Source organism: Moschus berezovskii, chromosome 4, assembly GCF_049115385.1.
Source record: "Moschus berezovskii isolate FMDL1 chromosome 4, NW_MosBer_1.0, whole genome shotgun sequence".
Lineage (NCBI taxonomy): Eukaryota > Metazoa > Chordata > Mammalia > Artiodactyla > Moschidae > Moschus > Moschus berezovskii.
The window spans coordinates 101,878,589-101,891,945 of NC_142463.1; the positions used below are offsets into that span (position 1 = coordinate 101,878,589).

At 50.1% G+C, this 13,357-nt stretch overlaps 1 protein-coding gene and 1 pseudogene across 2 annotated transcripts in view; one reads left to right on the forward strand and one right to left on the reverse strand.

Annotated features, from left to right (window-relative positions):
• The window catches only part of CHD1L (chromodomain helicase DNA binding protein 1 like), a 73,070-nt gene extending 71,166 nt beyond the window's left edge, over window positions 1–1,904 (reverse strand). The window contains exon 1 of one of the 2 annotated variants that reach the window (XM_088835671.1): window positions 1,734–1,904. In XM_088835671.1, the coding sequence (XP_088691797.1) occupies window positions 1,734–1,866 (133 nt within the window). In that variant the 5' untranslated portion in view covers window positions 1,867–1,904. The remainder of the gene's footprint in view (window positions 1–1,733) is intronic. The other variant, XM_055401810.2, reaches the window with a different exon arrangement.
• A 9,767-nt stretch (window positions 1,905–11,671) lies between these two features.
• Window positions 11,672–12,699, forward strand: LOC148778128 (syncytin-1-like; annotated as a pseudogene).
• The last annotated feature ends 658 nt before the right edge of the window (window positions 12,700–13,357 follow it).

A 13,357-nucleotide genomic window follows, 5' to 3' on the forward strand; every position in this document is an offset into this window, starting at 1 on the left:
ACATGCAAAGAAAAAGGCAAACGCACAATCACGAATAAACTTTGGCTTTATAAACAGATAAACTTTACACCAAACACATAAGCATCAGACCATAAATTCATATTTAAGATGGATAAACACTCCTACGAGCTTCCCGGGTGGCTCAGGAGTAAAGCAACCGGCTGCCAAAGCAGCAAAAGCAAGCGACATGGGTTCGGAAGGTCCCCTAGAGAAAATGGCAACCACTCTAGTATTCTTGCCTGAAAAATCCTACGGACAACGGAGCCTGGCGGGCTACAGTCCAGGGGGTCGCAAAAGAATAAGACACGACTAAGCGACTAAACAACAACAAACAACTCTCCATCCTGCGGTCTTCATCCAGAAACGCGCTCCGCCTCCCTGCTTGAAGACCTCAAGGGGATGCAAGCTTTGCGCTTCTAAGATTCTAGGGAAGGGCTGCTGCTGCTGCTGCTAAGTCACTTCAGTCGTGTCCGACTCTGTGCGACCCCATAGAGGGAAGCCCACCAGGCTCCCCCGTCCCTGGGATTCTCCAGGCAAGAACACCAGAGCGGGCTGCCATTTCCTTCTCCAATGTGTGAAAGTGAAAACTGAAAGTGAAGTCGCTCAGTCGTGTCCGACCCTTAGCGACCCCAAGGGCTGCAGCCTACCGGGCTCCTCCATCCATGGGATTTCCTAGGCAAGGGAAGGGCTGCTGCTGCTGCTGCTAAGTCACTTCAGTCGTGTCCGACTCTGTGTGACCCCACAGATGGCAGCCCACCAGGCTCCACCATCCCTGGGATTCTCCAGGCAAGAACACTGGAGTGGGTTGCCATTTCCTTCTCCAATGTGTGAAAGTGAAAAGTGAAAGTGAAGTCGCTCAGTCATGTCTGACTCGTAGCGACCCCATGGACTGCAGCCCACCAGGCTCCTCCGTCCATGGGATTTTCTAGGCAAGAGTTACTGGAGCGGCTTGCCATTGCCTTCTCCGAGGGAAGGGCTGCTGCTGCTGCTGCTGCTAAGTCACTTCAGTCGTGTCCGACTCTGTGTGACCCCATAGACGGCAGCCCACCAGGCTCCCCCGTCCCTGGGATTCTCCAGGCAGGAACACTGGAGTGAGGGAAGGGCTAGTACAAATAAAACAGTCACACGCAGAAAAGCTCTGATGAACTTTGCTTAGCTGCATATTTCAAGTTATAACGTTGGAGGAGAATTAACCAGTGCAGAACTATCAAAGAACTAAGCGAGCCGGGTAAACGAAGATGAGAACTTCTGAAGCTCGGAGACGAGTTCTGATCGTTTTACAGAAGAACGCCCCGAGCTAGGCCTCCAAACCCACCAAACACAGACTTGAAACCCACGCCCTTGGGGCGCCAGGACGGTCTCCGCCTCCTGAGACACAGGAACATCTCACTTTTGGGGCAGGGGCCTCGGCAAACTCCCCCTCCCCAGGGCGGGCGCGCTGGGCAGCGGGACCGCGGGCTTGCCCTCTGGGAACCCCATTTCTCCCGCTTCCGCTGGCCGCGCGCGCTGCGCAGGCGGGGCAACGGCCACCCGGCCCCAGGCGGGGCTCCTCCGCGCCCAGCGCCGCCGCAGGGGCGTGAAGGGAAGGCCCTGCTGTCCGTAGGTTTGAAACCGACGGGAAAGCCCACCCGCGGCGCCGCTTGACCATTCCTGGCACCGGGCACAGGGGCCCGGGCCAGGAGAGTCCCAGCGAGTCGGCCGGCGTGGGCGGAAGTTCGCCTGAAGCCACTGACCTGTGAGGCCCCACTGCCGCAAGTCCTGCTCCTGCACCCGCGCCCGCGGGGCCCCGGCTCGGCTCGCGCTCTGAAGAGCCAGAAGAAAGCCGGGCACTTCGCCCACGGGGGTCGCAGCGCCCGCACGCTCCATTCAGCCGGGCGAAGCGCCGCCCCGCCGCCCCGCCCTTCGAGCTTCCTTTCCGGCGCTCTCGGCCCGAACCCCTGGCACCGCCGCCGCCAGAGGGCGCTCCTGCTCTGAGTTCTGGGTGCCGAGGGTGCTCGAAGGTCCCCTACCCGCTGTTGAACGCTTGCAGCCCGGTGCACGTGGGGCCGTTCACACGTGTACCTCTGGCTGAGCTTATGTCCGCTCCAGGCGACTGATTACCCGAAACGCTCGTCATTCACTTGTTATTTAATCAACATTGAATGTGCTCTGCTGGAGTCTGGGGTTATAGCTCTGCCCCCCAGCGATTTTCGGCAACCTTGTAAAGTTAAGTTTACAGTATTAATAAATTGGTTTGGGCCCTGAAATCCTTACTTACTCCCTGTAGTCTGTAGGCCAGAACCTCTGAATGGTCGTAAATTAAACTTAGGGAGAATGTCATGGCCACAATGGATTTCTCAAGTGAATTACAGGGAGCAAATTGAAGCTATGTGTTGGGCTGAGAGTCACCAAGACTCAGCACAGCTTTGATTGAATTTAAGGTGTAGTAATTTATGATTCAGTTCAGTTCAGTTGCTCAGTCGTGTCCGACTCTTTAGTAGTGTACAAATTGCTGCATTTATTGATGCAGTTAGAGTTACTTCCCTAAGGGCTTTCTGTGATTTTCTCATGTAACCCACACAATAACCCAAAGGTACCATAATTGTCCCTACTTGACAGCTGAGGAAACTAACTTGTAACGGTATTGAACAAAGCTGAGCAGGACCCATAGGAGAAGGCAATGGCAACCCACTCCATTGTTCTTGCCTGGAGAATCCCAGGGATGGGGGAGCCCAGTGGGCTGCCGTCTATGGGGTCGCACAGAGTCGGACACGACTGAAGCGACTTAGCAGCAGCAGAGCAGGACCCATATACTATTCTCTGGGTGATATAAAAATACTAAATTCCCGTTTAGGTTAATCGTGGCGTGTCCACCTTCAGTAAACATACATTAAAGTTGCACTCCCCACATCTTCACCCCCTTTAAATAGAGGGTGACAATTTCTACAAAAGACATGCCTTCCAGTTGATTTATTCATAAAAATACTCAAAGCATTGCAAAGCTAATGTTGAGTCTTGAGTCATTCTGTCTCAAAGATGTCTGACTGAATTTCATCTATAAAATAGTTAAGTAAATTATATTGTTTATATTTTAAATTAGGGTTATGTTTTAAAAGGAGGAGATAAGCGATAAGCAAATAAAATCAGGTAGTGATAAATGTTAAGTTGAAAAAGAAACAGAGTTGAAGGAGTCTTTGGGCCTAGAAAAGAAAACAACGGTCTCAAAGGCCCTTGCTGAATCATCTAACTTCGGAGAAAACAAAACCAAGCTTTAAGTCCCACCCTGATGCTCCGGGCCTGTTGCATCTACCTGGGACTTATCAACCCCTGCCCAGAAACCTCCCACCCCCTACATCTGCCTGGGACTTATCAACCCTTGCCCAGGGCATTCATCACCCCCTGCCCCAAACCTCCCACCCCCTGTTCAATTACAAATGCCATCTCAACCAAAGATTACCCAAAACGTCCTGCCTGCCCAAAGTTTCCCTTATCGCTTCCATAAACCTCCCTTTAAATATGAAGCCTTCCTGATCCCTCTCGTGCTCAGCCTGATTGTTTGGCCGGCTGTCACCCCTCCTTGCCTGAATAAAGCTAACCGACCTCCGTTGAGGTCGTCTCTCCTTTTCTGCCTCGGCCCGAACTATACCCTACATTCTTGGTGCCGAACCTGAAACCCAGGAGAGGGCGAGGCACTCAGCTCTCTCACTCGCTCGCTCTCACTCTCCTGCCCTCTCACTGTTTTCCCTTTTCCTGGAGTCTGAGAGCATAAACACCCACCAAGCTCCTGCCAGGGCTCATAAGTTCCCCTCGAGGACACCTAGTGCCTTCGTGAGTGGCGCAAGCCTTGTCCTAAGGTTTTATTGGTGCTTTGAGTACCCCCAGGCCTCGGCTCTACCCCCTTTCTCTCTTTCTCTCTCCGACGACTTCCAGAACAGGGAACTCTTGCCATTCGACTGCTCTACATGCAACACTCCACTCAATCCGGACCCTAGATTAAGGTAAGATCCGGACGGTGTTCTAGAAGCGCCCTAGAACCCAATCCTCTCCGGGTCCCCGGGACTCCCAGCCTAAGGCCACTCTGTAGGTGACGGTGGGGGACGCTCCACCTCGACACAGAGCTCTCTTCTCATAACTCCTATTGCGACTACAGGTGACGACTCCAGCTCCCAATAGGAGCCTCTGCTTGCCTTTCAATTATGGGGTTTGGCCAATCTGTCCCAAAAGATTCCCCTCTGGCCTGTGTTCTCAAAAATCTCAGACCATTCTCACTCACTGAACTCAAAGCTAACCGCTTAAAACAACTCTATATACAGATCTGGCCTCAATACCAATTAGACAATCAAGATCGCTGGCCTGAATCTGGCACATTTGACTTTAACTTTCTTCAAAATCACACTGACTTCCTTAAACGGAATGGCAAGTGGTCGGAGGTCCCATATGCCCAAGCCTTTTGGGCCCTTAGGAGCAGGCCTTCCCTAGGCAAGGCCTGTTCCACCCATGAGGTCCTTCTATGCACCTTGCCTCCCAAGCAAAAGGGCTCTTCTTCAACTAACCGCCCATTTCAACCGTCCGCATCTCCAGAGTTCGACTCCCTACCCGTCACCCTGCCAAGCCTCTCCTCCCCCCTCAGGCAACTCACCTACTGACTCTGAAACCTCTCCTGACTCTCCCTCAACCCCACTACCCCATTTCCCCAACTCCTCCTCCCCTCTTCCCTTCCCTACTGCCACATGGTCAGGTACCCAACACATGTTTCCCCTGAGAGAGGTGGCAGGACCAGAGGGCCCCACCCGAGTCCATGTGCCATTTTCATTGTCAGACATGAGTCAGATAGAAGAAAAGATAGGATCATTTTCTGAAAATCCTACCAGGTACAGAAAAGAATTCCTGAGACTCTCCCAGGCCTATAACCTCACATGGAGTGATGTATGGTATATCCTAAATGCCTGTCTCACCCCAGATGAAAAAGACCATATCTGGCAAGTGGCAAAAGCCCATGCCAATCACTTACATAACCAAGGCCGGGATAGCCCAGTTGCTGATGAGGCAGTGCCTCAGTTAGATCTCCACTGGATGTACCAGTCTGGTGACCCAAGTATCAAGAGACTCAATAATATGCCTTCTAGAAGGAATGCAGAAAAATACTCATATCCATGTCAGTTATGATAAAGTCAGGGAAATCACCCAAGGGGTGGACAAAAATCCAGCCTTATTCTTGGCACACCTCATAGAAGCAGTCCAAAAGTATACCAACCTAGATATCACCACCCCTGCTGAGTTACTCTACCTTCATGTTCAAGTCATCAGCCAGTCTGCCCCTGACATTAGACGCAAGCTTCAACAACTAGAGAAGGGCCCTGAGACCCCCTCAAAGAGACCTTCTAGAAGTAGCCTTCAAGGTGTTCAATAATAGAGAGGAGGAGGCTAAGAGAGAAGAGGACCGAAAGAGAAAAGCTAAATATACCTTTTCGGCAGCAGCAATTAAGGGACGAGATCAGCCTCGCCCAAATCATCCCAGACCTGGGGCTTAATACCCTCCCCACACCAGACCCTGCTTCCGAAGCAACCAGTCAGGACACTGGGCAAAACTTGCCCAAACCCATGGCCCCGCACAAAAGCATGCCCAACCTGTGGCCAGTGGGGACACTGGAAGATGGACTGTCCCCAGGGACACCCTGGCACCACTGGGGAGGTCCCCACCTCCCAGACCTGGAGAGTGTAGTGTCCACAGGGATGCCCTGGTGCCCCGGGGGAGATCTCCATTTCTCCCCAGAACCCCAGTTCATCCCTACAAGAGTTGTTCCAATGACAGGGCCCGGGTTCCAGCTGCCCGGCCAGTGTCCTGGACACAAGCTTGGAACTTAGGGTAGATGGGATAGGGGCCAGGAAAAGACCTCCTTTATAATAGACACTGGAGCTGCTTTCTGTCTCTTAACTTCCTACTCTGGCCCAACTCAAGACTCAGAACTCACAATCAAGGGGGTCTCTGGAGTTACCCTAAGGCCAAAAATCAGCCCTCCATTACTCTGTCAATTTGGAAAATCGACCCTCATACACTCATTCCTCGTAATGCCTCAGTGCCCGATGGCACTCCTAGGGAGACATTTGTTATCCAAATTGGGGGTCTTTTTGAGTGAACTCCGGGAGTTGGTGATGGACAGGGAGGCCTGGCGTGCTGTGGTTCATGGGGTCGTGGAAAGTCGGACACGACTGAGCGACTGAACTGAACTGAACTGATACCTTATCTCACCTCGATACAGTCTCTATATTCTGCATGCAGATGGCACCTGAACCACCCCTCTCCCTCGCCCCTGACCTCCCCTTGGATCTACCAGCCTTAGACCCCCAAGTCTGGGACACTGATCACTTGTCCATAGCCAAACATCATCCCCCAGCCCACATTACCCGAAAAGACCCCTCAACTATAATCACCCAACAACAGTACTCTCTCATCCCGGAGGCCCACGAGGGACTTAAGCCTATCATAGATTGTCTTCTTCAAGACTCTATCTTAATTCCTACACATTCACCACACAACACCCCTATTCTGGCAGTAAGGAAGGGACCAAACTCTTGGAGACTGGTCCAGGATCTGCGAAAAATCAAGGAGGCCATCACACCGACATTCCCAGTAGTCCCTAACCCTTACACCCTTCTGTCTGCCATACCCCTGACTGCAACCCAATTCATGGTATTAGATCTCAAAGACGCCTTTTTCACCATCCCCCTCCACCCTCTCTCCCAACCCCTTTTCACCTTCACCTGGCAAGACCCCAAGACTCAAGTTTCCCAACAACTAACATGGATAGTTCTCCCCCAGGGGTTCAGAGACAGCCCCCCTTTTTTGGACAGGCATTACAAAAGGACCTACAGACACTTGACCTAGTTCCGAGTCATCTCCTTCAATATGTAGATAACCTCCTCCTTTGTAGCCCAACCTGCAAACTCTGCCTCCAACATACTGCCAAATTCCTTGGGGCCCTGGGATCCTGGGGTTATTGGGTGTTCCGATCCAAGGTCCAGGAAGTACAGACAAATGTCACCTACCTGGGGCTCTCTATATCCCACCAACAAAGAACTATTCCCCCAGATAGAATCCGTCCACTTCCAAAAACAAAAGGGGAACTCCTCTATATATATTCTTGGCCTTCTAAGCTTTTTCTGTATCCGGATCCCTAACTTCCCCCTCATGGCAAAGCCACTCTGTGAGGCAACTAAAGGATGTCTGGATGAGTCCCTCTTTAATCCCTCCTTGCTGGCCAATCCTCTTCGCCAGCTCACCCAGAGCCCGCTCCAAGTGCCAGCTCTCCACCTGCCAGATCACACCAGACCATTCTTTCTCTTTGCCCATTCCAACCAGGGACAGGCCCTGGGACTTCTATGTTAGCGGGCCGGAGACACCTGGGCTCCCATAGCCTATCTGTCTAAACAGCTTGACATGGTGACCAAGGGGTGGCCTCGCTGTATACAGGCCATGGCTGCTATCGCAGCCCTTGTACTTGAAGCAAATAAACTCTCTAGGCATGCCCCTTTAACAGTCTGTTCTCCACACACCTTCTGAGACTTACTATCACATCGGGCTTTCCTCACCCTTCCCCCCCCAGGGTGCAAATCCTACATGCCTTTCTCCTCAACCCTTGGCTCTCATTCTCCCTCTGCTCTCCCCTTAACCCCTCCAGCTTATTACCCACATCCCCTACAACAGATCCTCTCCTAGACAGCTGCAGCCTAACAGTAGATCTTATACAAAACCCCTTCCAACATTTAACAGATCAACCCATCCTAGACCCAGACACCCCACACTGGTTCACTAATGGCAGCTCTCAAAAATCCCCACCCTTCACAGCTGGATATGCCATCATCCAGGTAGACCTTTGTCACAGTCACGGGGCCCAGACAATTGAAGCTTCACCTCTGCCACCTCACACCACCTCCCAACAGGCAGAACTGATAGCTCTCAACAGAGTTTTGACTCTGGCTAAAAATCTAAGGGTTAACATCCACACAGACTCCAAATATGCCTATAATATACTTCAATCAAACATCCTAATATGGAGAGAAAGAGGTTTCCTAACCCAAAAGGGATCCCCCATTATTAATTCAGACCTGATCCTCAAACTTCTAGAGGCAGCACTCTTACCAAACAAAGCTGCCATCCTCCACTGCCAGTCAGTCAGTTCAGTCGCTCAGTCATGTCCGACTCTTTGCGACCCCATGAATCACAGGATGCCAGGCTTCACTGTCCATCACCAACTCCCGGAGTTCACTCAAACTCATGTCCATCGAGTCGGTGATGCCATCCAGCCATCTCATTCTCTGTCATCCACTTCTCCTCCTGCCCCCAATCCCTCCCAGCATCAGAGTCTTTTCCAGTGAGTCAACTCTTCACATGAGGTGGCCAAAGTATTGGAGTTTCAGCTTTAGCATCAGTCCTTCCAATGAACACCCAGGACTGATCTCCTTTAAAATGGACTGGTTGGATCTCCTTGCAGTCCAAGGGACTCTCAAGAGTCTTCTCCAGCACCACAGTTCAAAAGCATCAATTCTTCGGCCCTCAGCTTTCTTCACAGTCCAACTCTCACATCCATACATGACCACGGGAAAAACCATAGCCTTGAGTAGACGGACCTTGGTTGGCAAAGTAATGTCTCTGCTTTTTAACATGCTATCTAGATTGGTCATAACTTTCCTTCCGAGGAGTAAGCGTCTTTTAATTTCATGGCTGCAATCAGCATCCACAGTGATTTTGGAGCCCAAAAAAAAAAAGTCTGACACTGTTTCCACTGTTTCCCCATCTATTTCCCATGAAGTGATGGGACCGGATGCCATGATCTTAGTTTTCTGAATGTTGAGCTTCAAGGCAACTTTTCCACTCTGTTCTTTCACTTTCATGAAGAGACTTTTGATTTCCTCTTCACTTTCTGCCATAAGGGTGGTGGCATCTGCATATCTGAGGTTATTGATATTTCTCCTGGCAATCTTGATTCCAGCTTGTGCTGCTTCCAGCCCAGCGTTCCTCATGATGTACTCTGCATAGAAGTTAAATAAGCAGGGTGACAGTATACAGCCTTGACGTACTCCTTTTCCTATTTGGAACCAGTCTGTTGTTCCATGTCCAGTTCTAACTGTTGCTTCCTGACCTGCATACAGGTTTCTCAAAAGGCAGGACAGGTGGTCTGGTATTCCCATCTCTTTCAGAATTTTGCACAGTTTATTGTAATCCACACAGTCAAAGGCTTTGGCATAGTCAATGAAGCAGAAATAGATGTTTTTCTGGAACTCTCTTGCTTTCTCCATAATCCAGCGGATGTTGGCAATTTGATCTCTGGTTCCTCTGCCTTTTCTAAAACCAGCTTGAACATCTGGAAGTTCACGGTTCACGTATTGCTGAAGCCTGGCTTGGAGAATTTTGAGCATGACTTTACTAGCGTGTGTGATGAGTGCAATTGTGCGGTAGTTTGAGTAGTCTTTGGCATTGCCTTTCTTTGGGATTGGGATGAAGACTGACCTTTCCAAGTCCTGTGGCCAGTGCTGAGTTTTCCTAATTTGCTGGCAGACTGAGTAGGGGACATCAAAAGAGAAGTCTCATATCATCCTACAATAATGCTGCAGACCGGAAGGCAAAGGAGATAGCCCTGTCCCATCCCTCCTTCCAGTCCCCTGTCATCTTAGCCCTGACTCCCTCTGACCCTCCCACCATCATGAAATCCACTCTTATCTACACTCACTCTTTCATCCCTCGTCCAAGACACTCCAACAGTTCCTCGATAACCACTTCCCCATATCCACTGCTGACCAACAATATTTAGATAGCCTTACCCGCTCCTGTCAGACATGTCAATGTACTAATCCCAATTTCAACCTTAAACCTACATCCTTTCCAACCCATCAAATGCGAGGCAGCCACTCAGCACAGGATTGGCAGATAGACCAGGTCAGATACCTCCTGGCCCTTGTGGACATCTTTTTGGGATGAGTAGAAGCATTTCCAACTACAAACAAAAGAGCCCACACCATGGCCCAAATCCTTCTCACAGAAATTATCCCCAGGTTTGGCCTACCTTCATCCCTACAGTCTGATAATGGCCCAAGGTCACCCAACAACTTGTCCAATTCTTACAGATACACTGGAAATTTCACATTCAATATGGTCCCCAGTCCTCAAGAAAGGTAGAAATGATGAATAGAATAATCAAAGAAACTCCTACCAAACTATCCCTCGAGGTACATCTGGATCGGACTAAACTTTTGCCAGCTGTTCTCCTCAGAGTACGTGCTTTGCCCAGAAAGCCCCTGGAGCTGATCCCCTTTGAGGTGATGTATGGAAGGCTTATGCTCCCTCCTGGACTCCCCCCGAACCTCCTCCCATACCAAGCTTCCTACGCTCCCCTCTGCTGGCGAAACTCTGCAGTGCCCTCTGGAAATACGTCAACCACAACTTGCCTGCCCCTGATCCCCAAGCCCCCTTGCCCCCTTTACAAATTGGGGACATACTCTATCTGTCTGATAATCCCCAGGGTGACCTAACCCCAAAGTGGCAGGGACCATTCAAAATCATCCTGCTTACCCCAACTGCAGCTAAACCTGAGAAGGTCACCTCCTGGCTACACCTCTGTCACCTAAAATGGGTCACCTCTGATCCTGTGCTGCCCTCCTTAACTGACATCTATCAGGTCTCCCTCACAGGACCTACCTCCTTAAAAATCACCCGGTGACAACCTCTGTCGACCTTCCAAAAAGACACTGAATGACCTGGACACTCACAACCTACAAATGTTCCTGACCCAACTAGATAAGACCTCTGGACCAGCGCCCTGACAGGAACCTCCTTCGAAGAACTGACCACACTGGTGTCTCAACTGTGGCTTCAGGGAACCTTCTACAACCTGACTCCAGATGAAATTGATTTCCTTATTTTCATTCTCTATGTCATTCTTCATCCTAATGAACACTGTTCCTCCTCAGATTCAAGCAACCACAAACTTGGGGCCTTCTGCCCCTCACCCTGACTGGGCTCTCCCCATCTCTCTAACTGTACTTTTAAGCTTAGTCCTTGCTATAGGCCTAGGAACTGTCTTCCCTCAGGACTGGTCACCTATCCTTCAGCTCTTCATCGGTATCACCTACATTGTTAGCTGTGTTCTACTCCTAGGGTGCTATTTCCTCGGCACTGCCTAATTAACAGACCCATGACTCCCCTGTTCCTTATCCTTGCTGGACTCCCCTGCCTTCTATCTAGTCCCTGCCCCTGCTCAGACATTTATTCCTATGTTCACTCCTCATGTTATAATACAGCTCCAAGACCATGCATCATGAACCTTGGGGCAGACAGGGCGGGGGGTGGGGGGAGTCCAAATCCCTACTCACTGTTAAAGCGCAAAAGAGAGGGAGTTTTGTGAGCACCTGCCATAAGCCAAATGGAAGAAACATGTTGCTATCCCATTACCCACTGAGGGTACTCAGACTGGGGTGGAGTACTAGATCAAAATCGGGAAAAGGAACAAGTCATAAAGAACATAATTTCCCAGTTACAGGCACGCCCTGAGCCTGATAAACACCTAGACCTTCTTTCCCAATTACGGCCTCTCCTAAAACCTCCCTCTGGCAACCAACACCTTACCCACCTTCTCAACTCTTCTCTTCAATTCTTCTTTCCAATTCAGTACACACAACATACATCCCAGTGTTGGATATGCATGTCACTGTCTCCCTCACCACATATAGCAGTTCCCTTACTCTCAACCTGGCTGTCACAGGGCAACTATACTTCCCCTTCCCAACAAAAAACTATACAACTCATTGGGCCAGTCTCTGACAATGTCCTACTCTCAGCCTCCTCAAACATAACCTATAACAACTACTCTAGTCCCAACTACACTGGTCTTACAAACTCCACTCCCTCCTTCTGTTCCACTTGGGTTCTCTGGAACAACACAAATAATTGCACCAACCCGGGAATCTTCATTCTCTGTGGGACCTATGCATAACCATGTCTCCCCCTTGACGCCCCTGGACCTTGCATCTTGGTCTTCCTGACCCCGGGTCCAACATTTCTCAAGGAGAAGAGATAGAGCAAATAGTCTGCCCCCGAGGGGAACTTTCTCACAGAAGAAAAACAAGCTGTCATAGCCCTATAGCAGCAGCCCTAGGCACCGGGATTGGGGGCGTCTCGACCTCGGCCCATTTCTACTACAAGTTGTCCCAAGAACTTAATGAGGATATGGAGCAGGTAGTGGAGTCCCTCATTTCGGTCCAAAGACAAATTAACTCATTAGCTTCTGTGGCCTGACAAAATAGGCGAGCCCTGGACCTTCTCACCACGGAAAAGGGAGGGGTCTGCCTTTTCCTAGGAGAGGACTGCTGCTATTTTGTTAATGAAACGGGCATAGTCCAGGGCAGAGTTAAAGAACTTAGAGACAGAATCAAACGCCACAGGAAAGAGTTACAAAACCTTTACACTCTACAAAACCTGTTCCAACAGGCCCTCCCTTGGTTGCTCCCTTTCTTGGTACTTATCATTTTATTCCTCTTATTTGGACCCTGTCTCTTCAATCCCTTTCAAATGTTTCTCCAAGAACAGATTCAGGCCATCTCTCGAGACCAGGTCAAGACCATTCTTCTCGAAAGCCTCACCTCAACCTCAGGAAAAGGAGACCCTGGGCCCTAGGACGATCCTCTGTTCCAGACCCCAAACCATCGGCCCTATCCAGCAGGAAGTAGCCAGAGAGATACGGTGCCCTTTTCCCCATTTTTTGTGATTTCAGGGTCTGGAATGAAGGAGTCTTTGGGCCTAGAAAAGAAAACAACAGTCTCAAAGGCCCTTGCTGAATCATCTAACTTCGGAGAAAACGAAACCAAGCTTTAAATCCTACTCTGATGCTCCGGACCTATTGCATCTACCTGGGACTTATCATCCCCTGCCCAGAAACCTCCCACCCCCTACATCTACCTGGTACTTATCACCCCCTGCCCCAAACCTCCCACCCCCTGTTCAATTACAAATGCCATCTCAACCAAAGATTACCCAAAACGTCCCGCCTGACTAACGTTTCCCTTATCGCTTCCACAAACCTCCCTTTAAATATGAAGCCTTCCTGATCCCTCTCGTGCTCAGCCTGGTCGTTAAGCCAACTGTTGCCCCTCCCTGCCTGAATAAAGGTAACCTGCCTCCGTTGAGGTCATCTCTCCTTTTCTGCCTCAGCCCGAACTATATCTTACAAGAGTCACTTGATGGGGCTACATTGATTTCTTACTTGTGTGTTTTCTCAAAACCTTAACACAGACTTGTATCCTTTGACAGCTTCCCTGGAGGAACTTCTGTCCTATGTGATTACTTCTGAGTGGTTTTTGCATCCTGGTCTCTGTGTTTGACTTATTT